Raw genomic sequence first — 26,868 nt, 5'->3', positions numbered from 1 at the left:
AAGGCGAATAGTGGATCCAGTGCGCTTTATGTAATAAATGGGGACACGACGATGGTGCAGGATAGGTAGACGGAGTGTATCGTTTCATGTGTTAAATTTCGTCTATATTGAACCAGAATATTATGTTCCAAAGTAAAATTGGTTTAGAAATGAAGTACTTTCGGTTTTTAAATTAATACAATTAACGTGACGTGTCATCTCATATTCAGTTAATTATCATGCAGCACCATGTATTCCATATTTCTGTCGACAGTCAAAATTTTAGGTACGGGCAGTTTCGGCATATTATTTTCCTCGTTTTCTCGTTAAGTATCTATACGTCAGCATTTGCCAGTCTGACATACGGTCATAGGACATAAGGTTGCTTAGCATGAGTAGTAGAGTTCCCAGAAAATATGTAAGGTGAGGATGCTTTATTTACTGATTGGTATATTGGTATAGGTAGTGATTCTTTTACAATTTACTGACAAATCAAGAGACAGGAACTTGGAAGTCCTTTCGTTTCTCGGTGAGGGGGCAAGGTAAATGTTAGTGCAGGCATGTTGTTTAGAAATCAAGAGTTATCAAACTCGAAATATAGTAAACGATAGCAACAATTGATAATTTGGGAGAGTAAATAAACAATAGACACACATATTTATGAAAATTTGACTATATTTATTATTTTAAATTATATAAATAATGTTATAATCTTCGGTACAAAATATTATCAATATATACAGATTTAACCAGGCATGCAATAAAAATTACGCAATGACTATGGTTACGCACTTATGAAATTCGTATGCAAGTGCTTCTAACTACTAATTAACATCAATATTCGTTAGGAGACCGTAGATTTAAAAAAAAATACAATAGCGATAATACTGATTGTTTCGTTTGCAAAGTTAAAAAAGACACATGTTAATGTTGAAGACGGAATGTGTTGACTATAGTAGATGTCCCGAAACGGTCTTCCGTTGCGTATCTTAAATTATCACAGCCTATCTGTCATCCTCCTGTTTGGTTTCCACGGCTTCACTTGCTGTTGCCGTGTTGTCTTTGGTAGTGCTCTCTCGGTGCACGAGGGTCGGGGTCAGAGTCCCTTCTCCTCCACGATGCAGTTCTTGCCGAAGAACACGTCATCTTTCACCTCGTTCTCGTCTTCGTCCATGATGATGATGGGCGACACTCCGTCGTGAAGGCTGTTCCTGGACATGGAACGGAACACTTCCCGGGACACGCTCCTCGTGAAGCTGAACCTCCTGGATAGTTTCTTCCTGCGTCCTGCCCACTCCTTGCTGGGCTCGGCTGGCGTCTCTGAAGGCGTCTTCTCGATTGGGGTGAGGACCAACTTGTAGGACTCGAGGACGTCTGTGGTGGTCTCGCTGATCACGTTCCAGGCGATATCTGCAGAAGAGAATATGAAGTTAACATGAGTTAAGGAATAAGCGTCGCCAGAAGCTTTTGTAGAGGGGTCAGGCCATTGAATAGTAGAAATAATAATAATAATAATGATTTTGATTGTTATCATGCAATATTAAATACTATAAACTAATAGCAATAAATCACTTTTATTCCAAATATATTATTATATCTTTGGGAAGAAACTTCTATTTGATCCACCAGATGAATGAATATCTAACACAACTTTTTTCATTATTTTTTCACATTTCATACAGCTAGTGTACTGAGATGTATAGTTATTCTATTTATGTTACTAACTTCTACACATAAACGTTAGGTAGAAATTTTAGTCAAAGTTTGTGACCTCTCACATAAAAATCTAATTCTTGGAATTTTGAAAACTGTGGAACCATTTATTCATTGAATTTTTGAATAGATAGAGTATGAAAATACAACCCCCTACTATTTTGTTTTAATCTAACACAGTTTTTACTTTGGATATTCTGTTCGAATAATAACTAACTGAATTTTATTAGATTACTGATAATAAAAATAACAAGCGTTCTGCTTTTTTGTATCTTGAAAGGAACTATGCCAATTTACATGGAAATCAACGGACCTGTTCGACCCCTCCCACTTCCAACAACTATGGGCTAAGGAGGACGTACTTAATAATTTATTTCCCTGTTTCAGTATGCTGATTTTATTTTAACGTTTCACAGAAAATTAAATTTGTCTTTGAGCTTTCCTTATTCATGGAGATTTTCTCTGGAGTGAGTTGTGGAGATTCCACCAACAACCCTAGAATCTTCATACACAACAACTACATAATAAGAGTTAGCTCATAACATCTACACTTCAATATCTGATGTCAAAGTGTCATAAGATATCGAAAGCTTGGAGAAGTTATCCACTACTCACCGGACCTACATCTCGACAAAATTTAATATGAAAGCAATAAAGTGGCCATGCGGTGTAAGGTCTACTTGAATTATAAATCATCTATCAAATGTTCAGGTTTATTATTATTGTTGTTGTTGCACCGAATATAACGTTTTATATTTAACCACAATAAAATGCAAACAAGTTTTCCCCCCTTTATTTTAATTTGCAAGATAGTTGTGGTCAGTTGTATTAGAACTGTATGTCACACTACGCATGAGTCAGAAAATCATAACCAATTTTAAGATTTCGTTGTAAGTAAAAACCAGAATATGAAAAATTATAATTCCACTAAATGAAGATGAACTAATGCTACAATAATACAACAATGTATTATTTAATGCATTTGCATCGAGGCTCTTGTACGAGCACTACTTGAAATAATTTTTCGCCATGAGCAAATATGCTTTTCCATAAATACAGACCTCGGCCAATATGAAAGCAATAATCAAACCTTGATTCAGAGAAGACAATTTGGTTTTTGTGACGAACTAGATACGAATTAGATTGTTAATTCTGTAATCTAATTCTATATTGATATATTCGGAAGAGGAGAAACGTACCTATATCTTCGTCTGTTGCGTTCTCTGCGCACACGCAGAATCGAATGATGTATCTCCCTTTCACTGAGGCTGGAATCACGTGAAGTTTCCCGGATGCGTTTATCACAGAGAGCAGTTCCTGGTTTATCCTGTCAGGTCCTCGCAGCCGGAAGCATACCAACCCCATCTGAAGAGAAAAACATGACAATTTATATTAATTAATATATGCTCGCAATACACCTGTAATGACTTTCCTTGAGTTTATATTAATTAATATATGCTTGCAATATACCTGTAATGGCTTTCCTTGTAAAATACAAGAGCACACAACATAAGTTTCAAGTATTAGTAACTGACATTACTAAATCTCGCTATTAACAAAATAAAAATAGAATCTTTTGATCTGAAAAAAAATTAAGATGTCAGTTATTTTTATACAACTGTTTGTACTTCGTGTAAGATAATTTCAAAGGTAAAATTTTATTTCGATCTATTGCAGTTTGGCATACGTGAGCGAACACTAGTTCAGCGTTATTATTAATATTTGACTCTCAACACATTTTTAGACAGTATGAGTGATGTGCTAACTTAGATTGTTCCATTGTAGTGTTTCGTTACATAATTTGAATGGCAATTACTCTGAAGATTGTTCCAAAATAAGACTTGATATATGATTGTAGTATTCCGTTACATAATTAGAATAGCAGTTACTCTGAAGATTGTTCCAAATGAAGACTTGATATGCCTGGTATAACTGTAGTGTTCCATTGCATGATTGGAATGGTAGTTATTCTAAAGCTTGTCCCAAATAAAGACCACTTGATGTATAACTGGAATGTTTTCTTACATAATTGAAATGCCAATTACTCTGTATATTGTTCCAAATGAAGACTTTATATTTAACTGTAGTGTTTCATTACATAATTACAATGAAAATTACTCTGAAGATTGTCCCAAATGAAGACCTGATATATAAATGTAGTATTTCATTACAAAATTGGAATATCAGTTACTCTGAATATTGTTCCACAATGAAGACTTGATATATAGGCTAACTGCAGTGTTTCATTACGTAATGGAATGGCAATTACTCTGAAGATTGTTTCAAATGAAGACTGGATATACAGCTGCAGTGCGCCATAATTGAAGTGACGTTTGGCCTGAAGATTGTTTTTCGCAAAGACTGTGTATGTAAATTGGAGTTTGGTAGTGTATATTTACAGTTATGACTATAGTTAGTCTATCACTCAAAGATAAGAGACAACATAAGACCTACCTTTACATCATTGACGACCTTGAATCTATCGTCCTTCCTAACGTGCTCCTCGAACCTCTTGGCCAACCGGCAGTGCTCCCTTATGTACTTCTGCAGACCCTCAATGCCATAGCAACGGAGGACGAACCAGAGCTTCAGAGACCGGAACCTCCTGCTCAGGGGGATGCTCCAGTGGCGGAAGTCGATGGACATATCCGAGTGGTTGTGCTGAAGGTACAGGGGATCCACCACCAGTCCCTTGGTGAGCTTGAACCTGTCCCTCGTCCACATGGTGGAGCAGTCGAAGTTCACCAGGAGCCACTTGTTGGTGTTGCAGTTGAAGGACATGGCGTGCTCGATGCCATTCATCAGCGGACGGAATTCTGGGCAGATGAAGGCGTTTCCTGCGTATGCACCATCTACGTGGAGCCACACGTCGAACTCTTTGCAGATTGGTCCAATCTCTGCGATGTTGTCGAAGGAGCAGCAGGATGTTGTGCCTAAGGTTGTTGAGACGAAAAAGGGTACAAGTCCCTTCTCTCTGTCCTCCATCATTGCCTGTAGAGAGAGAATCATATTACTTGATGTTGTGGTTGAATGCTTGTCAGCAAATTTTGCGCTGGAAGCAGCAAGTATATAATGTTTTCAGTGTCGAAATAGTCAATCTTGTGAAATAAAATCATTTTTGTGCCACCGACCTCTACGTCGGAGTGGTTAGCACAACGGGCTAGGACGACATGGTTTCCAGGTTCGAATCCCGGCCTGGGCTAGGGAGTTCTTTGTGAGTGTCCTTTCATTAAATTCATCATATCATAACTCATGCTAATCTTCCCGAGTTGCCAAAAATACCCAGTGGAGGGACATAATGGTTCGGATCCCACTTTAAACTGCAGGTCCAGTCCCGATTAGGCTCACTGTGCATAAAGTGGACTTAAAACACCAAATCAACCAACTGAGTTGCCAAAAGTGGCAGAGGCGAAGTAAAATGAATCCAAAATCAATCACTTTTGTGCTATTCAATTGCTTTGTAACAGACACACCAACATTCAATCATTTTACTAAAAGGTTTATTTTGATAAAATTTACAAACTTTTGTATACATATCGGCGCTAATCGGGAGAGAATCATATTACTTGATGTTGTGGTTGAATGCTTGTCAGCAAATTTTGCGCTGGAAGCAGCAAGTATATAATGTTTTCAGTGTCGAAATAGTCAATCTTGTGAAATAAAATCATTTTTGTGCCACCGACCTCTACGTCGGAGTGGTTAGCACAACGGGCTAGGACGACATGGTTTCCAGGTTCGAATCCCGGCCTGGGCTAGGGAGTTCTTTGTGAGTGTCCTTTCATTAAATTCATCATATCATAACTCATGCTAATCTTCCCGAGTTGCCAAAAATACCCAGTGGAGGGACATAGTGGTTCGGATCCCACTTTAAACTGCAGGTCCAGTCCCGATTAGGCTCACTGTGCATAAAGTGGACTTAAAACACCAAATCAACCAACTGAGTTGCCAAAAGTGGCAGAGGCGAAGTAAAATGAATCCAAAATCAATCACTTTTGTGCTATTCAATTGCTTTGTAACAGACACACCAACATTCAATCATTTTACTAAAAGGTTTATTTTGATAAAATTTACAAACTTTTGTATACATATCGGCGCTAATCGGGATTGGACCAATAGTTTCAACCACTGAATGTTCCACTGATACCGAATCAAACCGCAGAACTTTTAACTAAAAGGCAACAGTAACAGACGTTATGGATGTAAAGAGGATTTATGGTTTCATTGCATATTTTGTAATCATTAATAAATAATTTGAATATAAACACATCTGATCACACATACAACGACACGAAAACATATCCAAAGTTTCAAAGGAGCAAGAATTTACACATAAAAAATATTCAATAAATCTGAAAAACCACAACATAGACCCTAATAGAGAGTATTATCCTGTACGTACCTGTTCGAGAGTGTTTCCTCTCAGGCTGTTATTGTCGTCAGCTTCCAAAGTCCTCAGCTTGACGAAGGAGATCATTGCGCCCTTCTGTACGCAAGAATGGGCTTCCTTGGAGCAGTAGGCGACCAGTTTGGATAGGAGAACCCCGTCGTCCTCATCTGGGTATTCAGTCTTCAGCTTCTCTATAGCCTGTGCTCTCGCTGCCAACATGGCTACCAGAATACATTCGCTTGCAGAGCTCTGAAAGATCAAAATAATTCAAATTTAGCTAATAAAAAAACTAGTGAAATCAGTAGTTAGCTCTTTTCAATAGATATGCAGAGCTCTGAAAGATCAAAATAATTCAAATTTAGCTAATAAAAAAAACTACTGAAATCAGTAGTTAGCTCTTTTCAATAGATATGCTGTTGGGAAATGTATATTTAAGTATAAGAATAGTGTATATATATATTGAAAATTTCATCTCTTCTTCTTAGGTGATTCATTGGAAATTGGACTTTCAATATCAAGCCATCAACACACATCATTATCCTGTTTTACAAGGTAAGTATTGAAACATTTACAAATGGGTTATTACTAGTTAGCCAAGTATTATCTACAGAAAAGCCAATACTGCTTGCAAAAATATTGCATTTGTAGGATTACTTCCTCTCGATCAGAAGAACAAAAGTAGTCAATCTGACCGTGAAAGTCCAATCCCTATTTGATAGTATTTGCCACAAAGTTCATAGAGTCATAGAAGAATTAACTTCATTTGTCAGAAATAATACTTTCGATTTTTTACTAAAAAGTTCATAGATTCGAATTATACGAAGCTTGAGCGGTTTGAGTTAATATCTTTCTTGTATTGATCTTTCAATTAAAATATGAAATATGAAGCATTGTTAAATGTACTGCATTCGTGGTGAAGTGAAATTCTTACCTGTATGACACCTCCGCCCCGACTTTCAGGAGAATGTGCAAGAAACTCTGGCGGAAGACCAATGGCTTTGCCTGTTAAAAGAAAAAAGAACTAAGTAAAAATGTTCTGTTTTACCAAAATCATATAGTCTAAAATTATATGCATTCAATTTCGATTACAAATACTTGTAAGGAAAGATGTTACGAATCTACGAGTAGCATCAGTTTTGATGAAAAGTTTCAGATATTTTCTGATGATCCCTCGCAGATTTTTCTCGCAATCAGTTCATAATGATCGTGAATCTACCGGTTAATATAGTAGTCACATGCGATGACGTAAATCAGAGATAAACAAATGGAACTGTTGGATGGAATTGGATAACCTGGTTTCCAAGAGAACAGCTACTAAGCATTTATTTTCATCTGAATTCACAGAGCATGCAATGTTCGGTGCATGAAATCGAGGGCCAACTAATATTTTGTCAGATATTTGGCTTGCTTCAGAATGTTAAGTTAATTTTTTTAACCGAAACTGAAGTAGGACTTCGGTTGTTTTGTGAAGTTTTGTAGGAGTGTTTCTTTTTCAATCTGTTTAAATTCTCACATTAAGTTTAATGTGGGACGTCAAGCCCATGACACTAACACTATGTAGATATGTGCTTTCAATGTATCCGCACAAGTAATAAATTAATAATAATACTACCCACGTGTCTGTTCACCGAATACTCTTAATTGATTCAAAAACTTTGTGTCATAAATAAGTTTTTGCACATGCTTCTTGTTATGCCAAAAATAAGGATGCTATTGCTCCCTTGTAGAGATTTTTATAACTATTTGATGAAAACACATTGTAAGACTGAAGTTCGTGATGCGTTGTACGTACAAACATGCACACGATGTGGGCAATTCTAGACATATGGCGGCGAATCTAACAATAGAAGCGGAAACCGAAGGAAAAAGAACGACGCGCTTCCTGTAAATATTTCCACATGGAAATCGAGGTTTGTTGGGATCTGGAAGATATCTGCGAACGCATCTATTTTCACGGACGAACTTTTTTCACAAGGTTTTTAAGAACCAACTGAAGTAATAAGCGGGCGATTTTATTTTGAAAGAGCTCGGGCTGAATAGACAAATATATTTAATGAACATTATTCTATAAAGATATACGGTTGTGTTAGTAACTGGAGTTCAGTTAATTATCTCTTAATATGTTTTGTTGATGTAGTGATCAATTGCATAATGTGACAAGGTTTTGTTTTCTCTGAACGCATCAATCAATATAACGGTAATGACTAATTCGAAATCAGTTCGTAAACCTGTACCACAATTTAACATGGCTAGTAATGAGCTAAATGTACATCAATAAAAAATTCAATAACTTCTACTCACCGAACCAGTCCAAAACAATGGTCTCGAGTTCAGCACAAGCTGGGCTTGAAGCCTGCAAAACAAAATAGAAATAGGTTAACCATAAAATATTTCATATTATATAGTTAAACTGGAAATTGTATACACGGTAATGAATACCCTCTTCGAAATCCCGGCGGATTTATAATATATATTATACATTTAGATCCGCACATACATGCAAAGTGGGATGTATAGGTATTACCAAGCAAATTTTCTTTGTTTTACGCAATGCGGGCTTTATGAATTCAAACAAAACGCCAAACAAGCTGTTCACAACCTGTACACCAGCATACGTAAAAACCCAGTCCTTAACTTAAAACTAAGCACGTAGGATGCAAGAGAAAATAAATTAAAATTGTCATGGACAATTTGCCGAGCAATACTCGTGCATCTCACTGTACATCGAGATTTGCTAGTAAAATACAAATTTATGTATTGGACTACTAGTGAAAAAGATATGATTCTCGCAATGTCATATTTTACGGCTAATATAATTCTATATAAGGTATTTCAGTTGATTCAAGTTTCTTTCTAATGCTTCAATTTACGTTAAGCTCGTATATTGAAACAGAAATACGAATATTATTGATTATTTTGCGGTGTTCCACAACCATTTGTAAATTCATAAATAAACTAGATTTAATTATGATATGTGTTGATCAAATAGCGTGAAATAAATATTTCTAGTTTCATAGGATTTCGTTCGCCGCTAATAACATAACATAACAGTCTACACATTGTTGATAAATTTGTAAAGGACCACATTCGTTATTATTCTGTTTGTTTACATGTCAACCAAAATTGTGAATGGATTTTCCTTAAATTTTGCTGTTCAACTTACCCATGAAAATCCAATGCATCCTATGGCATCTGACAGCATGTCGCCAAGTATGCTGGGGTAGGAGTTCCCCGAGGGGAAGTAGGCGTGGAACCTCGGATGCTGCCAGTGTGTGACTCCTGGCATTATCTTTTCTTCAACGTCCCGCATGATGTCGCTCCAGTCGTCTGGCTTCTGTGGCGCTTCTTTGGGCAACATCTCTTTGAGGTAGCCTGGTTCTACGGAGGGTGTGACTCTCCTGGAGGGGAGGGTGTCCATATACTCGCAGATGTAGTCCACCATCTCCTTCCCCTTTTCACGAAACTCGCTGCTGTTCATTTTTGTGCGTTATAATAAATTAACTGAATAAATTAATGAATAAATAAGGATGCCTGGAAAGACAAGAATAATATTTAATTATATTTAATTAATATTTAATTTAATATTTAATTATATATATTATAATTAAATATAATAATATTTAATATTTAATATTTAATTAGCGCGCAGTGAGTGCGATAAATTATGTAGCATTACATTACTTTAATTATTACATTGTTCTTTACAAAGCGGAACTAATTATAAATTAAATATTTTTTGTTCAATCTATTGTTGGCCTCTTGGATTTGTACAACAATCAATAAACTCAAGCAGAAAATATAAGGGCAGGTATGAAACGTATGGTTTCTAGCCTGTTGCTATTTATCTGTAACTATCTACATTTCTAGATAACTAATTCTTCATTTTCTCAGCTAGCACTGTGTTTAGGAAAACTATAGCTAATCTCCAAAATGCAACTTGTTTAATGTACATTTATATTTATCTTTCAGTTATTTGATCATAATTTAAAGCCTTTTCATCGTAATATAAATCTCGTTGTCAGTAGTTTGCTCTAAGACTACTTTCACGTCCGACAAGAAAGATTCAGAATGTACATTTTTAATCTACAAACATGGCAAATTTGATTGAGAAACATCTTTGCTTTTTCGGTATTATTAACCAGTAATAAAATCCGAAATCGCACATGAAAGAGTTAAAGTTCGTATCATACTCTTGCGTTTCCGTGAAAAGCAATCAAGAATGACAGATGAAGCTTTTATTTTGGGCAGAGTTACGTAAGATCTTTGGCACGCAAGAAAATGTGAAGTAAAAGCCTCGATGTGAAAATGTGAAGATCTCAAGTTCTATTTTGTCTTCAGATTGATTGATTGACTAAGCTACTGTGGACTTTGTTAATACAATAGATGTGATTACTGTAGCAGAAGTTCGAAAAATTATAATCCTCTTGTTACTAATAGTGCCGGGACTTTTAAAAATATAATTATAAATTTCACTGCGTGTTGAATTATTCTTAGGAAGAAGTTTGTGAATATGTATTCATATATGTAGGTAAATGTCTTGTTTTGTGTAAAATGCTTTCAAAGTTGCCCTTGTAGAGAAGGCAAGGAGTAATGTTCAGAAATCGTACTTTGCGTTAAAGAAATTGCATCTTCCAGTTAAATCACACAGAGATGTATGCGTGTAATATCTTTCATGAGGATTTTATGCCCCACTGGTAAGATTAATTTTGTACGTTTGGAAATATGCTATCTATCCGCTGTCTTTCTCAAAGCAACGATTATAGAAAACGCTTGTCTCATTTTGATGTTACATTTGGTGTTTGATGTTGATTTAGTATTTGTACGAATTATTAGTAATTTTGCTACAAATATATAAAAAATAATATTTATATATACCATATTATTCAAATTGAAATGTGAAAACATTTTACACTTTCGAACAATGTTCCATCCTTCTTGCACACGGTCAACTAATCGCCTGACGAAAGAGTGAATTGCAAAATCAACAATGCGCTCACCATCACGTTCACAAATCACAACAGTTGCTCAGTACTGAACTCACCTTATAGATGCGTTCAGCTGCAAAGGTTATGTTGTTCTCTCCTTATAACCTGCGTTCTGGAAAAAGCACACACACGATGTTCTCATGCACATACGCGCAAGGTCAACTTGCAGAACGTTCTTGTTTGTGAATGAAGTTGCGTGCCTTCTTAAACGTGGAAGCAGATCGTACGTCACACACGTGTTCCTTCCTCTCATTGGCTGAGAGATTGGCGCTCATCAGCTGGTCGGGGGAGCACCCCGACAAACGAGAAAAAAAAGAGGACACCTTCTTTAGCGCGATATACCCAATGCTGACGTCACAAGAGCAATGCCGCGTCACTCGCTCACCAAGAAAGTGCTTGAGGCGGGCTAAAAGATAGGTTTCCAGTTAAGTCAAAGTAGTGTTGCTAAGTGATGTGGTTATTCACCAAAATCTTCCAATCGCATGACTACGTTACTTTCTTTTTCTGTCGAGGCGGATGTTTGAGGAAAGGCGTGGTTGAAATGCCCTGTACATGCCAGGATAAGATCAGGAAAATAAAATCGATAGTTCTTAGTTGATTTTATCTTTAAACAAAGACTGAAGTCAGCGGTTGTAATGAATCTTGAGACATCACTAACATTCTTGACCATGTACTATATTTGCCACGAAAATTCCAGCTGAGATCCTGAACTAGAGGTTGATACGGAGCGTTAATTATCTAAAGGGCACTGGGTTCGAATGTTGAGCATGCATGTTCTCAACATGTATAAATATTTCTGTTTGTTCGTACTATATTCATTCGTTACATGATTACATGTTTATTAATTTTACGGTGTATAAGCTCAACATTACACAATCGAATAAACAGAGAAAATGAAAGTAGGGAAATTGAAAATATTGCACCAAAATTACTCCGGCATATGGGTAGTATTTCACTCTTTTCGCGTGCAGTCCCGTTTCGCCTAATCCTCATGACAAGGTAATGTAATTGAAGACTAAAATTGGTAAACGCTGTAAGTGCCAAAATAATCCAAACACCGTTTTCCACGTTAAACTGTGAAATGCGCCATGTTTTATAATGTGATAAACGTGAAATGTGGCTGGTAGCCCTCTAAGTAGTTCAAAGGGCGTGTAAAGAGGCCACTAGTGTGCACGTTCTTACGGGCTGATGTGCGGAATGATGCGATTTCCCAACACTTTCGCTTTTGGCACTTACAACGTTTACCACTTTTAGTCCTCAATTTATGATCCGGCCACAATTTTAGGCGAAACGGGATATCCGCTCTTGCCAAATCCCATTTCGCCTAAACTGGTTGAAAGAGAAATATTTCAAATGAGGGAAATCAACAGAGAGATACGTGTTTTATGTTAATTCATCCTTAGCTCTACTTGATGTTAGGTCATTTTTCTGTTAATTGATGATGTTTCGTGTTAATTGCTTATCAATAATCAATCGTGTATTGTGATAATAGTAAAATAAAACAACACATCAAGTCCTTACTTGATTATTTAATGGAAGAAAGCAGAGGGAAGGAGTTTCTGGCGTTAAAATAACTTCATAACTTTTCCGTACCTCCCCTCGAACAAGCCAACAGCATGCTGGATATTTAATAAACTAAGTGACCCCCTTAACAGTGTTCATAAGCCTATTTTATATAGGGCAACAAACACACGTGATGTATGCATGTAGTATATAGTCCATATATGATATATGCTGGCTAATATTTCACTGACGACATAAGACTTGTTTCATTATGGGAAGTGCGACGCCTTGAAACTGCTGTTTTTCAAAATGTGTGTTTATATCTATTATTAATCACAATATATACGCAGTGAAAGAATCGGGGGGGAGGGGAGGATACCCACCGGTTGACCAGTTCACCCTATTCCTCACCCAGTCTACAATAAAAATGAATTATTAAATGCTCTTTTAGCATAAATATGTATTTTTGTGTGGTCTTTAGGGACCTATTACTTTCGGCTGCCTCCAGAACATATTCCCACTTCGCATACATCTCCCATTAATTTTGTTTTCTGGTGTTCTCGCTCCATACAATGATTTCAAACAATATTTTTGTCTTTAATATTCATGCAAGTTTTAGAAAATAACAACAGTAACAGTAAATTGTTGAGCAGAGCGTAGGAAACGTACGCCCCTGATAGGAGTAATATATGCCAACTCATGCAGACGACGAGCTTCTCTTCAAACTTGTGAAAAGCAAAGTCACCTTGAAATTCCTGTTAGCATTTTTTCAGTACAGAGATGGAAACACTGGTCCCTTATATTTTAACTTTCCTTGGTGTTTACACCTGTTGCAAGATGCCATAACTGAAGTAGCCCGCATTGTTTCATTTGGAAATACCAGAATCGCTAAAAAAAAATTGTTTCTGGCCTTTGGAGATGCAAAGTGGGCGTGGCATCCGGACGGTCATTCCCCGTCAAGGCCGATGACGTCATTTTGAACGCAGGAAGCATGATACCAAAGAGACCTCGTGGTCGCTGGGAATTTTATTTTAAAAATTAGAAGGTGGGTAACTGGGTCCCATCATGGCAATAGATTTTATTGCTTCTGTTAACGTAATTTTTCCTGTGAATCATACTTTCACTACTTTTCCGCCTTGTTTAAATCTGTTGATTCTTGATTTGCTACATTTCAAGACCGTTTACTGGAAACGAAATTATGTCAATTGTGTTCTTGTACTTTCAGAGGGCAATGGCCTACTGACGTTACTTACTTTGTGTTGCAAAACCTGTCTGTTAGTAATGCATTATTCGTAGAAGTTTGGAACACTTGCTGGTGCCTCTCTGTAGGTCATTTAGAAATGTAAACATGTGCTTTTGTTGCTAAGGATGCAAGTAGGAGAATGAACAACACATGGATTACCCAATGTGGCCAATCTGCTCTAGATTACAAGCAGTAGTGACAATACCGGCTATGGCACCCTCCTGCGGAATGGCCCTGTGTACAAGTAAATGATTGTCAACTTTCTTTCATGCAGAGAGGTACATCAAGGTTGGATCTGCACGAAAATGATTGACAACACGTTTCAAGTACGGTTATTGTTTAATAGGGAATTTAACGAATAGTTTAAAGTGAACAGCACTGTGCTGTGACTGGCAATCAAACCTGGGATATATTTATTTCAAGGCGTTAGCTTAAACCAGCACGGTTTCGAACAAAAGTCTACTTTTTCGAAAATGCATCTTGTTTCAAGGAACCACGTCGAACTTTCAAATTTTGAAACAAGTGCCTCCTTTTTAAGCATTTGTATGGATTTTTTTATTGATTGTATTCGTTGTCATGTAATTAGTAATACTTTCTTGGCACCGAAAGCCTATTTTCTACTACATATACGAGTATCTAGACTACAATGATGCAATCTAGACAATATCCAAGAATTTTCGGACGTCATTTCTCAAAATTTGAAAACATGAGAATCTGTTTCACATTTCTGCAAATTTACACACAGTCAGGAAATCAAGGTTTGAGTGTCTGAAACCAATCTCATCTCCTCTGTGCGCATTTATAAAGTCACTTCCAGCATGTCCGTCATGACTAAGAGCTAAATGATCCATTCTCGTCTGTCAACGCGCGCGTACAGATCTCTATTTGGCTTTCTCTCAAAAGAAACATTTCCGAAGAACGGGTTTCGTCAGCTCTGCATCACCCTCGAATTTGTCAAGAACCAGTTGACAGGTTTTAGTTGTAGCCAACATATACTGTGGCATTCTACATGGACAAATCATGTTAATGGAAGTCACGCTCTGAAATTCAAGAAAACCCACCAAGAAGAGTGTGTCTAAATTTGGAATAGGAGTGGTCCAGGCGACGTGAGAATTGGTCGTGGTTTCGTCTCGTGAATGAAAAATCTCTTGTCTCGTTTCGCCTCATTTTGGTAAAATTGTAATACAATGAAATGTTAAAACATATTAAAGCAAACTAAAAACTAAAGTTTCTACATATTAGAATCATACAGTATAACATATCTATATGTAACGCTTTTTGGACGTCTCTCAACTCGTGCAATACAGCTATTTTGAATTAGGTTAGCTGAAACTTGTATTCTAATTTGCTTAAAGTCCCCAACGAGTGAGGACTCTATGATAGTCTAGTCTCGTCTCAAATACATGCCTATCTTCACTAGTGTGCAAAATTAAAGCAACACACACATACATGAAGGAATAACACATGAACATTGATTTATTGCACATAATTAGTATATAAACCACAACAGAAGAAACACCGCTTCTACCCCCAGAGCTCTTCGTGGGGGGGGGGGGGGAAGGAACACTTTAGTATGCATGCACACATTCAGTCAATGGTTCAAACCAAAAACAAAAACCGCTTACGTCCGTTCAATATGGTGTGTGACCATCTCTGGAAGCAATACAAGCCTGACAACGATGTGGCATGCTGCGAATCAGGGCACAAATGTCATCTTGTGGCAATAATGCGAATTTCTCCCGTAGAGCATTGCTCAATTCCTGGAGAGTGGTTGGTGGATGCGATGCTAACGTGCTGAATTGCGTTGTCCTAGAGAATCACCAACATATTCTTTTGGATTTAAGTTGGGTGAGCGAGCAGGCCACTCCATGAGCACAATATCTTCACCTGCCAGTAAGTCATCCACCAATCCCTGCTCTATGAGGATGAGTATTATCATCCATGATGACAAACTCTTGGCCGACAGCACTTCAAAACAATCGAACATATGGAGCCAAGATCTCATCTTGGTACCTGATAGCATCTCCTCTGTGCCATAGTGTATTGTTTACATGTTACAAGTTAATGATACGAGGGTCACTATTTATATTTTGAGCCTAACAATGCAAAAACAGGAATTTGGCAAGGAAAACTGCTTTATTGTTTTTCGAAGTATTCTCCTTTATGGTCAATACACTTTTGCATTCGTTCGAACCATTTGTCAAAGCAGTTTTTCCAATCTTCTTGAGACACCTCCATAATATGGTTTTTGAACGCATCAACGGCGTCTTCCGCCGACAAAAATCGCTGTCCACGCAATTTATTCTTGACATTCGGGAACAAGAAGAAGTCATTGGGTGCCAAATCAGGACTGTACGGCGGATGACCCATCAATTCGATTTTTTGACTGTTCATAAAGTCGGTTGTTAGACGAGATGTGTGGCAGCTGGCATTATCTTCATGAAGAATGATCCGACGGCGTTTTTTTTTCCGTATTTGACCGAAGACCTCTGGCAAACAAATTGTTGTGTACCATTCAGAGTTGACCGTTCTACGTTCCTCTAAAGGCACAGTTGCCACATGACCAGTTTTCCCGAAAAAACAGGCGACCATTTGTTTCGATGTGCTTCGAGCGCGAACAACTTTTGTTAGATTGGGTTCATCTTGAAACACCCATACAGTCGACTGCTCTTTACGTTCCGGCTCATATGCATATATCCATGATTCGTCACCTGTTACAATCTTATATACGTCTTTTGAAGCACCACGATTGTATTTATTGAGCATTTGTTTGCACCAATTGACGCGAGCGTCTTTTTGAGTTTTTGTCAAATTGTGTGGGATACAACGAGAACATACCTTTCTCACATCTAAATGATCATGTAATATTTTATCTATGCTGGTGGAACTAATGCCTATGGTTGCCTCAATCTCACAGTATGTCACATGACGATCTTGCAGTATTAAGTTTTGCACAGCATCAATGTTTTCTTGAACAACAACTGATTTTGGACGACCTTCGCGAATCTCGTCGGTGAGAGAATGGCGGCCACGATTAAATTCGTTATACCAGCGTTTCACAGTGGCAAAGGATGGGGCTTCATCGCCAAATGTGGAAGTAAGTTGATCGATGCACTCTTGTCTTGATAATCCACGTCGAAAATCGTAAAAAAAATCATCGCACGAAAATGTTCACGAGTTAATTCAATTTTATTGTTGTCGCGCAATCTCCAAGGCAACATAAACAACACAAATGAAGCTATTGACAAAACATTTGAAGTACGTTATGGTCAATAATGCCGGACGATTCCGTGCAAACGTCAAATCGCGCCTAACTTCAATCAGTGTTGCCAAGGCTCAAAATATAAGTAGTGACCCTCGTAGACTGATAGAAGCAGTTGCCAGAAGTTACACTTGCAGCAAGCAGCGCTGCAGTAATCATCAGACGGTGGCTATACAGTACTGCAGGACACAGCTGCCATCTTCCATTTACAATACACATCCATAACACCCTGTATACCTTTACCAACAATCAGGGAGATTTGTATGGGACGTTTCTACCTTCAGGGCGAGATTTGTGTTTGTTGCTTTAATTCTGCGCACTAGTGTAGTTTTCGTGTGTAAGGGCATGGCTTGCGGTCCAAGCGTCCGGTCGTGGTTATCTTCCTCTCTCTCTCTCTCTCTCTCTCTCTCTCTCTCTCTCTCTCACCAGCTTTCCCCTCTTTTTATTGTTTTTCTCTGTTTTATTATCTTTCTCTCTTTCGCCTTCTCACTCTTTCATTCCCTCTCATTCTCGCATTGTCTCTTTCCCCCTCATTCTCGCATTCTCTCTTTCTCTTTCTCTCATTCTCTTTCTTTCTCTATCTCATTCTCGCATTCTGCCTTTCTTTCTTTTTCTCTCTCTCATTCCCTCATTATCTTGCTTTCTCTTTTTCTCATTCTCCCCTTCTGTCGCTCTTCTCTTCTCTCTTTCTTATTCGCGCCTAGCGTGTCTCTTTCTCTCTCATTCTTTCCTTCTATCTTGCCTTCTCTCCCGAATGATTTTCTGTCGTTCTTCTTTCTCTCATTCTCACTTTCTGTCGTTTTACCTTTCTCTCTCTCTTTCATTTTCTCTCCTTCATTCTTACCTTTTTTCGTTTTCTCTTTCTCATTCTGGCCTCCTCTGTCTCTATCCTCTTCTCCTTTTTCTCTCTCCTCTCTCGCACTATCCCCTTCGCTCTTTATATTTTATTCTTTCCTATCCTTAGTTCTCTCTTCTGTTAGCGTTAAATTCTTTTCACTTCACCTATGCCAATTCCATGCTTTCTATTAAATATACCCCATGGAAATTACGAGGGTTAGCATACTAAGCTTTGGACCGCCTCGCAATCGAAGGTTCAGGATTAGAGTCTTGATTTAGGGAAGGGAATTTCTTTAAGGTTATCCCTTAATTCCATCTGGTAATCATCGTCCCGATTAGCCCAAGAGAGTCAGAAAAGGGATCTACCTCTATTGACTGTACGCAAAATATCGCTACGGGTTAACTACCTGAATTCTACTAGGTGATCACGTGAATGCCATTGTTTTGACTAGTGAACATACGCAAGCCTTGGAAATCCAACAACGTTGCGTTATGTACGTTTACTACGTTGCTTTCTTTACATGTGACGTAATGGCCACTCATGGCTGCTGGCACTGCTGTAACTTGACTGGCAATTATGTTGCGGACCTCATGGTCAGGTGACGTGTGCTAATTGAAAAGAAAATCAGTTAGGAATTTCCACTGTCGCAATTTCCAGCGCTTAGGAAATTGAACTTGTAGAACTCGAAAAGGAAGATATTTTTGAATGTTTTAGCAGCAGATAACTAATACTTTTCACGGCATTATAAGTGTTTCTAATATGTGTGGAAACATTTTTTCTCCCCATTTCTGTTATTTTATACCACTTTCATATCTTTTGGTTTAATCGCTACGATGATGATGGGACAATCACAATTATACCCCATGCTTTAAACAGGATTATAATCTGGGACCATTGCTTTGTGATTGTATCCCGTTTCTCCTAATGGCTTATCATCACAATATTATCTAATCTGACACCCGTCCGCCATTTTAGGCGAAACAGGAAGTCTCGTTTCTCCTAATCAAGTTAATAGGCATACATAGATATTGATGGGACACATTTCGAATGCTCCTTTCTAAGAATGGAACAAGTAGTGTTGCCCACGAGACGAGACTTTGGCATGTCTCGTCTCGTGGAAGTCTCGTGGAAATGCTGTCTCGTCTCGAAAATATTATATTGTCTCAGGGCACATGGTCAATCTCGTCTCGTCTCGAATTTTTAAAAGCTGTCCCGTCTCGTCCCGTGGGCAACACTAGGAACAAGCACACTTATTGAGCGCTATGTGCAATATACATACCAAGATACAATAGTTCACGCAGCAACGTTTATAGTTTGAATATAATATGCTGTAGATGGGCACCACCACCAAGAAAACTTTCTTGGGCTCTCGTAGTCATACTCTCTATACTGGAGTGCAGCAGATCGGCCGGAATGGCCTTTATCTCCCTCTGGAAGATTCCCTTGAGATCAACAATCTCTTAAGATCCTTTAGGTAAACTTGCAGGCAGTACGGTGGGGCTAGATCCGGTGATCTGCATGGCCAAATGACATTGCCGAATCTGGAAATGAGGCGCTCAAGGAAATATTTTCGGAGCGGCATCGCATCGCACGACGTACATGTACGTGACACTGTGAAAACACTTGAATAAATATATCACTGGTAACACTGAACCGAAGATAAGTTAGTAGGTCTCAAATGTTGAAAAGAATACACAAATAAGTTGATTGTAGACAAAATATGTTCGCAAGAAAAGTTCAGGAACAATATTAATTCGATGCGAAATCTGCTTGCCACTTATGGATGACTTCCGGATGTACTCTGGAGAAAAGACTTCATCTTATATCTATGAGAAGGTACATTAGTGATGACACAGCAAATGATGATTACTATCAGTGTTTAGTTTGTCATAAAATAAAATTTTGAGCGTGAACAGGAGCAAATGGTAAATTTAATCAGGGTGTAAATAATAAGATTAGATACATAGTATGCATTCGATTATAGCAAAACACAATGAAAAGTCTTCAGAAAAAATAAATGGAGTGAGAGTATCAAATATGTAATACCAGTTAATGTAAATATGTGTCATAAAAATGGCAGATGTAACAATAAGAGGTAGGGACTTGATTTGGTATTTCTGTCCATATCGTGTGAGTTGTGTGTCGTATCAGTAAAAAAAAATGTGTTTCTGTGTGAGAGTTTGGTCGGTTTTTAACGATGCAGCGCTCTCAGTTCGCTTCATCGATAGCTGGGACACATCTGCACGATAAAAATTTAGAAGTTAAAATGCTGTCATATATTAATTAGATTGGTAATATTGCCGTTTATATGTAAGAAGTTATATGAATTGAAGAAATATGAAGAGAAAAGGTGGAGAAGACGTTGGCCCGTACATGCTCTGTAAAGGCATTTTGGCGTGTTGAAGGTAGTTATGAATTATTGAAAAGTCACAAAATGAGAATTTTACAGCGTTGGTGCATAGCGTATTGTCTCCGCCAACAGTGAGAACACGTGAGCTCTCTCCCATATGCAGTAGATATATTCATCGCGTTCGTGCGCTTTGTTTACGTACACAAAATGCTGCCGAAGCAGAAGGTCGTGTTGTTACGGTATCGTCTTCAGAATTCCATCCTACTCTGTGTAAAATCACATCATAAAGTGACGTCACGGTGAAAAAAGGGTCGGCACAATCTTGTATGAGAAAGAAAAAAAAATGTTGCGGCGAGTGCTGTCGCGTGTACGAGATATATTTAATTTTCTTCTTGTTCTGCGAGTTATTGGTGCAGAGAAAAAAATAGCAGAATTTATAAGAAGAAGCATAATTTATACGCGTTATTCAGCGAGGTAAAATATATAGTTGAGGAGTTGTTACTATTTCTGTTCGAATTTTCGTCGTGGCGAGGAACTATGAAGGATGATGATGATGATGATCGTCTTCGTTAGGAAGTAGCTGTTTTATACTGCCATTGTTTCAATGTTTCTAGCAGTGTTGTCAACTTCTGATATATAAAGTTCACTAGTTGTGAATTCTTCCAGATAAAGTCCCTCTAGAGTACGAGGGATATAAGCTTGCACTCCTGAATGTAACTTTAAGGCATTCACATTATCTTCCTCTGTACGTGGTTGATCGAGAGTTACCATTTGTGGTGTGTAAAGTTTCATCCTGACCGATGCTGCCTTTTGTTCAAACCGTTTTCCTTGCTTGATCCCTTCAATTCTGTAATGGTTTTTGTCAAGTCGCTCGATTACTGTGAACGGGCCTTCGTACTTGCCTGAAAACGCTTTGGACGTCTTTGATAAGCGTCGATCGTTCCACAAAAGTATTTGATCGACAGATTTAAACGCTGCTTGAGAATAGTGAGGATCAAGCCGTGCCTTGTCCGTTCTGTGGCGTTTGAGGAGATTATCTTGTGCAAATCGACGCGAAAGCTTCATGTGTTCCAGTCGTTCATAATTGCTCACATGCTGCGGCGGGGTTTGAAAAATCGCATCCGGTAAGGTGCGGGGATGATAACTAGGGAAAGGAACTTTAGGTAAATAAATGTTTTTTCTGCGATAAGATAGAGACCCTCATTTTTGCCAAAATTCTGATCATAGCCTTATATGTCAACACAGCAAATTTTATTTTACATAAAAACACATATTTTCCAGTTTTCCGTATGTAAATACATATTTTGCGAATTTTCATTTTAAATACATAAAATCGCTCTTGGCTTCATCTACCTCGAAATCCTCGAAGGAAAAATGTTTATTCTCCGCACCTCTTTCATATCGAGAGTGCTAGGTTTGTTTTGTCTTTGAACAACCTCGCTGGCAGACTTCTGGCACCTCGCGTAAGATCCTATTGGGAGAAAATAGCTGTAAGTAGCTGGGGCTGGCTACACGTAACGATAGCAAGGCTTTTTAATGAACCAATGCAGCTATTGTGGCCGGAAGGCATAAAATTTGACAATGTTCTTCTCTTGACAGATGCTGCAGCTTACATGCAGTAGGCCTTGCCGTTAGCTACTCCAAAATGGTTCACGTTAAATGTGTGGCTCATGCGTTGCATAGAATATGTGAAAAGATAAGTGCTCTTTATCACAATGTCGATAAACTGGTTTCAAATGGGAAGAAAGTTAGATCAAGTCGCCTAGAAGAATAGACATTTTTAAACAAAAATGTCCTGAGGTTCCCCTTCCCCCTACACCTGTAGTTACGCATAGTGTTGTCCACGGGACAAGACGGGACAGGCTTTTAAAAATTCGAGACGAGACGAGATTGACCATGTGTCATAAGACAAACGAATATTTTCGAGACGAGACAGCATTTCCACGAGGCTCCACGAGACGAGACAGGCCAAAGTCTCGTCCCGTGGGCAACACTAGTTACGCAATGGGGCACTTGGTTGGATGCAGATGTTATGCCCAGAACTTTGAAAAAATTGTATCTGTTGTAAATGATCTCGACAAAGAAGAATTCTGCAAGAACTGTTGATGGAGCCCTCCTTAAAAGTCGAATTGGCATACATCTCAACAAACCTGTCCATTCCTTCTAATTCCATATGAAAGCTTGAATCGTCCGCGAACACTTGGTTGAGATCATATGTCCACCTAACTTGTACAGAATTTTTTGGGAAAAACCAAGGTTTTCAAACTTTGTGCCAAATTGCACGTGTTTTGGAAAGTGAAGTAGAGGAAGAGGAAGCTTTGGAAAACTTCAGCGTTAGTGACATTTCGTGCTTCAAATATGCAAGAACTGTTTCTTGTGACGCGGAGCGATCTTTCTCACAATATAAGATGCTTTTTAGAGATAATCGTCACAGATTTACAATGGAGAATTTGGAAAAAACTATGGGGATCCACTGCAACTCTTCCAAAAAAATAGCTCGCTAAGAGGTAATCATTTAGAAACTAATTTCAGGTGTTTAAAATGCATGTTATAGTTTGTTTTTGTTACCAAATGTTTTTATTTTTGTCACATATTTTCCTGTTTTTATCACATATTTTCAACATTTATGACACATAAAAAATAAATATTTCTGAGTTTTTTAGCACATAAAGTTCCGTTCCCTAATGATAACCCATCAGTAAATAAGTAGGTGAGTACCGTGCAGATGAATGCGGCGTGTTGTTGATAGCTGAGACCGCTGTTGGTAAGAAATTGGACCAATTATTGTGTTTGGCATTGACATAAAATTTGATCATTCCTTCCAGCGTTTGTTGCGTTTTTTCAACTAAACCAAGGCTCTGATGAAATCCTGGGCTGACAAAGCTTAGTTCAATTTGGAATTTGTTGGCCAATTCTTTGAATAAATCTGAAGTTTGACCTGGAAGTTGGTCCACTATGATTTTTTCTGGAAAGCCAAATGGTAATATGATTTCCTTTTCCAAAAATCCGCCAGAACTTCAGCAGTGAGAGAATGTGTCGGTGCGGCTACTACGTAACGCGTGGCTGCGTCAGTGCACGTGATCACGTAGCGATGTCCCTCTGGTCCTGATGTGACATATGGACCGCATTGGTCCAAGGCGATAATTTGGAAAGGTGTCAGAGAAGTCCTTGTTTGTAGTTCAAAGTGCTTCGGTTGGCGGGACTGCTTAAGTCGTGCACACTGTTCACATTCTTTGCATTTCTTGTAGATGAAGGATTTCTGGGAAGGAAAATAATAACGGTCCTTCGCATAGGCATATGTTTTATAGTATCCAAAATGATTGAGAGCGTGTGGAGAAGAGTGCACTTGTTCGAACCATATATCTTGTAATGCATGTGGGATGCAAGTCAGTAGCCTTTCTTGTTTGTCTGAACTTCGGGTCCTCCTGTAAATAATATCATCTAGGAGACGGAAATGCTGGCTGGTTCTGTCATATTTAGGGTCGGCTTCTTTACTTCCAATTAAATGTAGGTAAATATTTTTGAGAAAAGGGTCTGCTTGTTGTTCTTTGGCAAGGTCAAATTCACGTGTTCTCAAAACAGATACAATTTCATCTTCCAGGAGAGGAGAAAAAGCTTCATCTTGGATCGTCGTGTTACGGCTAATGGCGTCCGAGGCACTGTTATCTGTTCCCTTTAGATGTTGAATGACGAAATCGTAGTCGGACAGAAATTGTGAAAAACGCCAAAGGCGGCCTTTGAGGGCAGTTGATTGTCGTAAATTTTGAATACATTTGGAATCGGTGTGTAATATAAATCTTTTGAAAAGGATGTAGTGTCGGAATGCTTTTAAAGCAAATATTATGCCAGAGAGTTCTAACATGTTTATATCTTGTTCTCTTTCCTTATCATTTAGTATCCTGCTTGCATATGCAATCGGCTTAACATTTCCTTGGGGGTCTTCGTGAGCAATGACAGCCCCTAGAGCTATTTTGCTACTGTCCGTGTATATGTGAATAGGAAGAGAGGGATCGTATCTGGCTAATACTGGACTCGTGATTAGTGAATGCTTTAAAGCATTGAATGCCTCGTTTTGTGCTTCTGTCCATCGAAATTTTCTCTCCTTCTTCAGCAGTTGTGTAAGAACTGATGCGTGTTTGGAAAAATGTGGAGAGTAACGACGGGAAAAATTAGCCAGGCCCAAAAATTGGCGTAAAGTCTTCTTGCTTGTAGGTGTCGGATACGACTTAACAGTTTCTAGCATCTTAGGTGAAATAGCGCATCCTTTTTCGGATAAATGGTGTCCAAGATAGACAATATCATCGTACAGGAATTTTGCCTTTTTAGGAGCCAATTTTAATCCAGCGAGCCTAAGTCTTTCAAAAGTGTGACGCAATATCTTCAAGGAAGTGGGTACGTCGTCAGAGACTGCCAGGAGATCATCTGCATAGAAGAACAAATGGCGGTTGTCAACGACGTTGAGGGCTAAATTCAGCGCTATCGCTAACGCTGTTCCCGACGTGACAAATCCTTGTGGGGCATAATTAAAAGCGTAAGTCCCCATCTGCGGCACTTGAAAACTCACTTTTTCACGGCTACTTGGTGTGAGGCGTATCTGAAAATAAGCCGAGAGGATGTCCATAGATGAATAATATTTGAAACCTGCCGCCCTCTCTACGATGTCTAGGAGATGAGGTGCCGGAAAACTTATCTTCTTGGCGACGGCGTTGATTCGACGAGCGTCGAAGCAGACGCGGTACGTGTTATTTGGTTTCTTCACAAGCAAAATAGGAGAATTCCAGCGTGGCGCTAAAATAGGAGAAACGACACCCTGTTGTAGCAGTTTCTTGATTTCTTGTTGCATGATTGGAAGTGTATGGGGTGGTATCCTGTGGGGTCGAGTGTACACCGGAGGCGAATCTCCTGTATCGATATCCAGTTCATACAGGGTGCAACTTCCTATATCGTCCTCTTTCCAACTAAAGACATCAGCGAACTCGTGCGTCAGTTCTAGTAGTTTATCTCGGTCTTCTTCACAGACGTTGGGGTTGATGGCGATCTTCGTTTTGTCGAAGTTGTTCCGAGATTCAGAAATGCGCTTTTGGAGTTCTTCAGAATTTTCCTTCAAAAAATGTCGATGTGGCTTCCTATCGTCGCTGTTATTTTCCTTTAGCGGGTTCCAGATAGGTTCCGTCCTTGCCTCGGCAGGACCGTTTGTATCTCCCGTTTCCTGCTGGCCAATTATTTCCAAGACAGCATCAACTTTCCCTATCGTCGTGAATGTCGGAATGGTAACTGGATCATTGGAAAAATTTGTAATGAGGACGTGTGGTTCGTGTTCATGCATGAGGGAGGTAGGTATGCAAGTTCCTTTAGGGGATGAAAATCTAGGAATTGGGTTTAATATATGGCTACTGTCGCTGGTTGTGCAATTTATAAGCTGTACTTTTACCACCGCTTGTTCTCTAGGGTTTAGTTTTACTTCCTCCTGTGTTGTGTAGGTGGGTTGGATACACTGTTCTAAATGTTCCGTGGCGATTTTTGATAATTTGTGTACTTGTTCCTGAGAATTCTTTTCTCTTTGCAATTTCCAGGAGCCAAAACGAGTAATTTGCAAGGTTCGTCTACTTGTGTCTATGACGGCTCTATGTGCCGTTAGAAAATTATTTCCCAAAATGTTGAGGTTTCCTGACCCTTCATACAGAAGTGCCGTGTGCAGAAAAGGTTGATCGGCCAATTTGAAGTGTAAGTCGGTTTCGTTTGTTAGTGAAAATTTTGAATTGTTAAAAGCACTTAAGACATGAAATTTCTGTTTTACCTTGATATTTCGAGGTAAGTCTTGCCTGTTCATGACAGTTGTGGTACTACCTGAATCTAAAAGCATTGGTATTTGCTTGTTTCCTACAGTTATGTCAACGAAGAAAAGGTTGTTGATTTTTGTTAGAGGAAGTGTGATTTTCTGAAATTTTTCTGAAATTACAGCGTTACCTTCCTCTGCACTGGCAAGTGAAGTAACAAGATTACGATTTTGCTTCTGTTTAGGTTTCTTCTTTCTCGCATGTCGTCCTTTCATTTCATCTGTACATTCGGAAAACGAAAACAGCTGTTTGAATTCGCCTTCAAATATCTCTTTGCCAGAATTTGCACGAGTGCAAAACGTAATACAGTCTATTTCATCAGGATGTTCTTCTAAAAATTGCTTCGCACATGAAAGGGCTATATTGGCTGCGGCTGCTGAGTCAAACCCGAAAGCACCTGTGGCTAGGTGTGGGAAAGCAATGGATCTTTTGCCTAAAGCTAAGAGTAAATTTAGGCAATTAACATAGCATTTTTGCAAAATTTCAGGGTCCTTGTTGTTTGGAGTGACGGAATGAAAAATATAATGAGCAGACAGATTGTACGCTGGGGTAACTCTGACGTCGCCAGGCTGTGTTTTGTTGAAGATTTTAAGTTCATCGTCCAGTTGCTGTCCGCATGCTCTAGAAAAAGCTAAAGCTACTCCGCCGATAGGTAGAAAATCAGGGTTGCAAGCTGAAACCAAAACATTTGCATCTGCTTTTGTGATATCAGCTGTTATGATGTTAATCTTGCTCGTGTGCGACGACAACCTGTGTTGTACTTTGCTCTCG

General features: G+C 38.6%; 1 protein-coding gene across 1 annotated transcript; it reads right to left on the bottom strand.

The window, feature by feature from the left end:
* Window positions 1-704: 704 nt before the first annotated feature.
* LOC145987179 (tyrosine decarboxylase-like) lies at window positions 705-11,231 on the bottom strand. Its single transcript, XM_083121691.1, has 8 exons — window positions 11,121-11,231; window positions 9,243-9,610; window positions 8,381-8,432; window positions 7,011-7,081; window positions 6,092-6,328; window positions 4,147-4,683; window positions 2,892-3,057; window positions 705-1,389 (listed from the first exon to the last, which is right to left on the bottom strand). Exons 2-8 carry the CDS (start codon window positions 9,555-9,557, stop codon window positions 1,076-1,078), a joined length of 1,692 nt encoding a protein of 563 aa, XP_082977817.1. The 5' UTR covers window positions 9,558-9,610; window positions 11,121-11,231; the 3' UTR covers window positions 705-1,075.
* Between the last annotated feature and the right edge of the window lie 15,637 nt (window positions 11,232-26,868).

The sequence above is a fragment of the Lepisma saccharinum genome, chromosome 4 (assembly GCF_977018435.1).
Source record: "Lepisma saccharinum chromosome 4, izLepSacc3.1, whole genome shotgun sequence".
NCBI classification, from domain to species: Eukaryota; Metazoa; Arthropoda; class Insecta; order Zygentoma; family Lepismatidae; genus Lepisma; species Lepisma saccharinum.
Note: the sequence above shows the minus strand (reverse complement) of the source record. Positions and strands in the feature narration are given on the sequence as shown.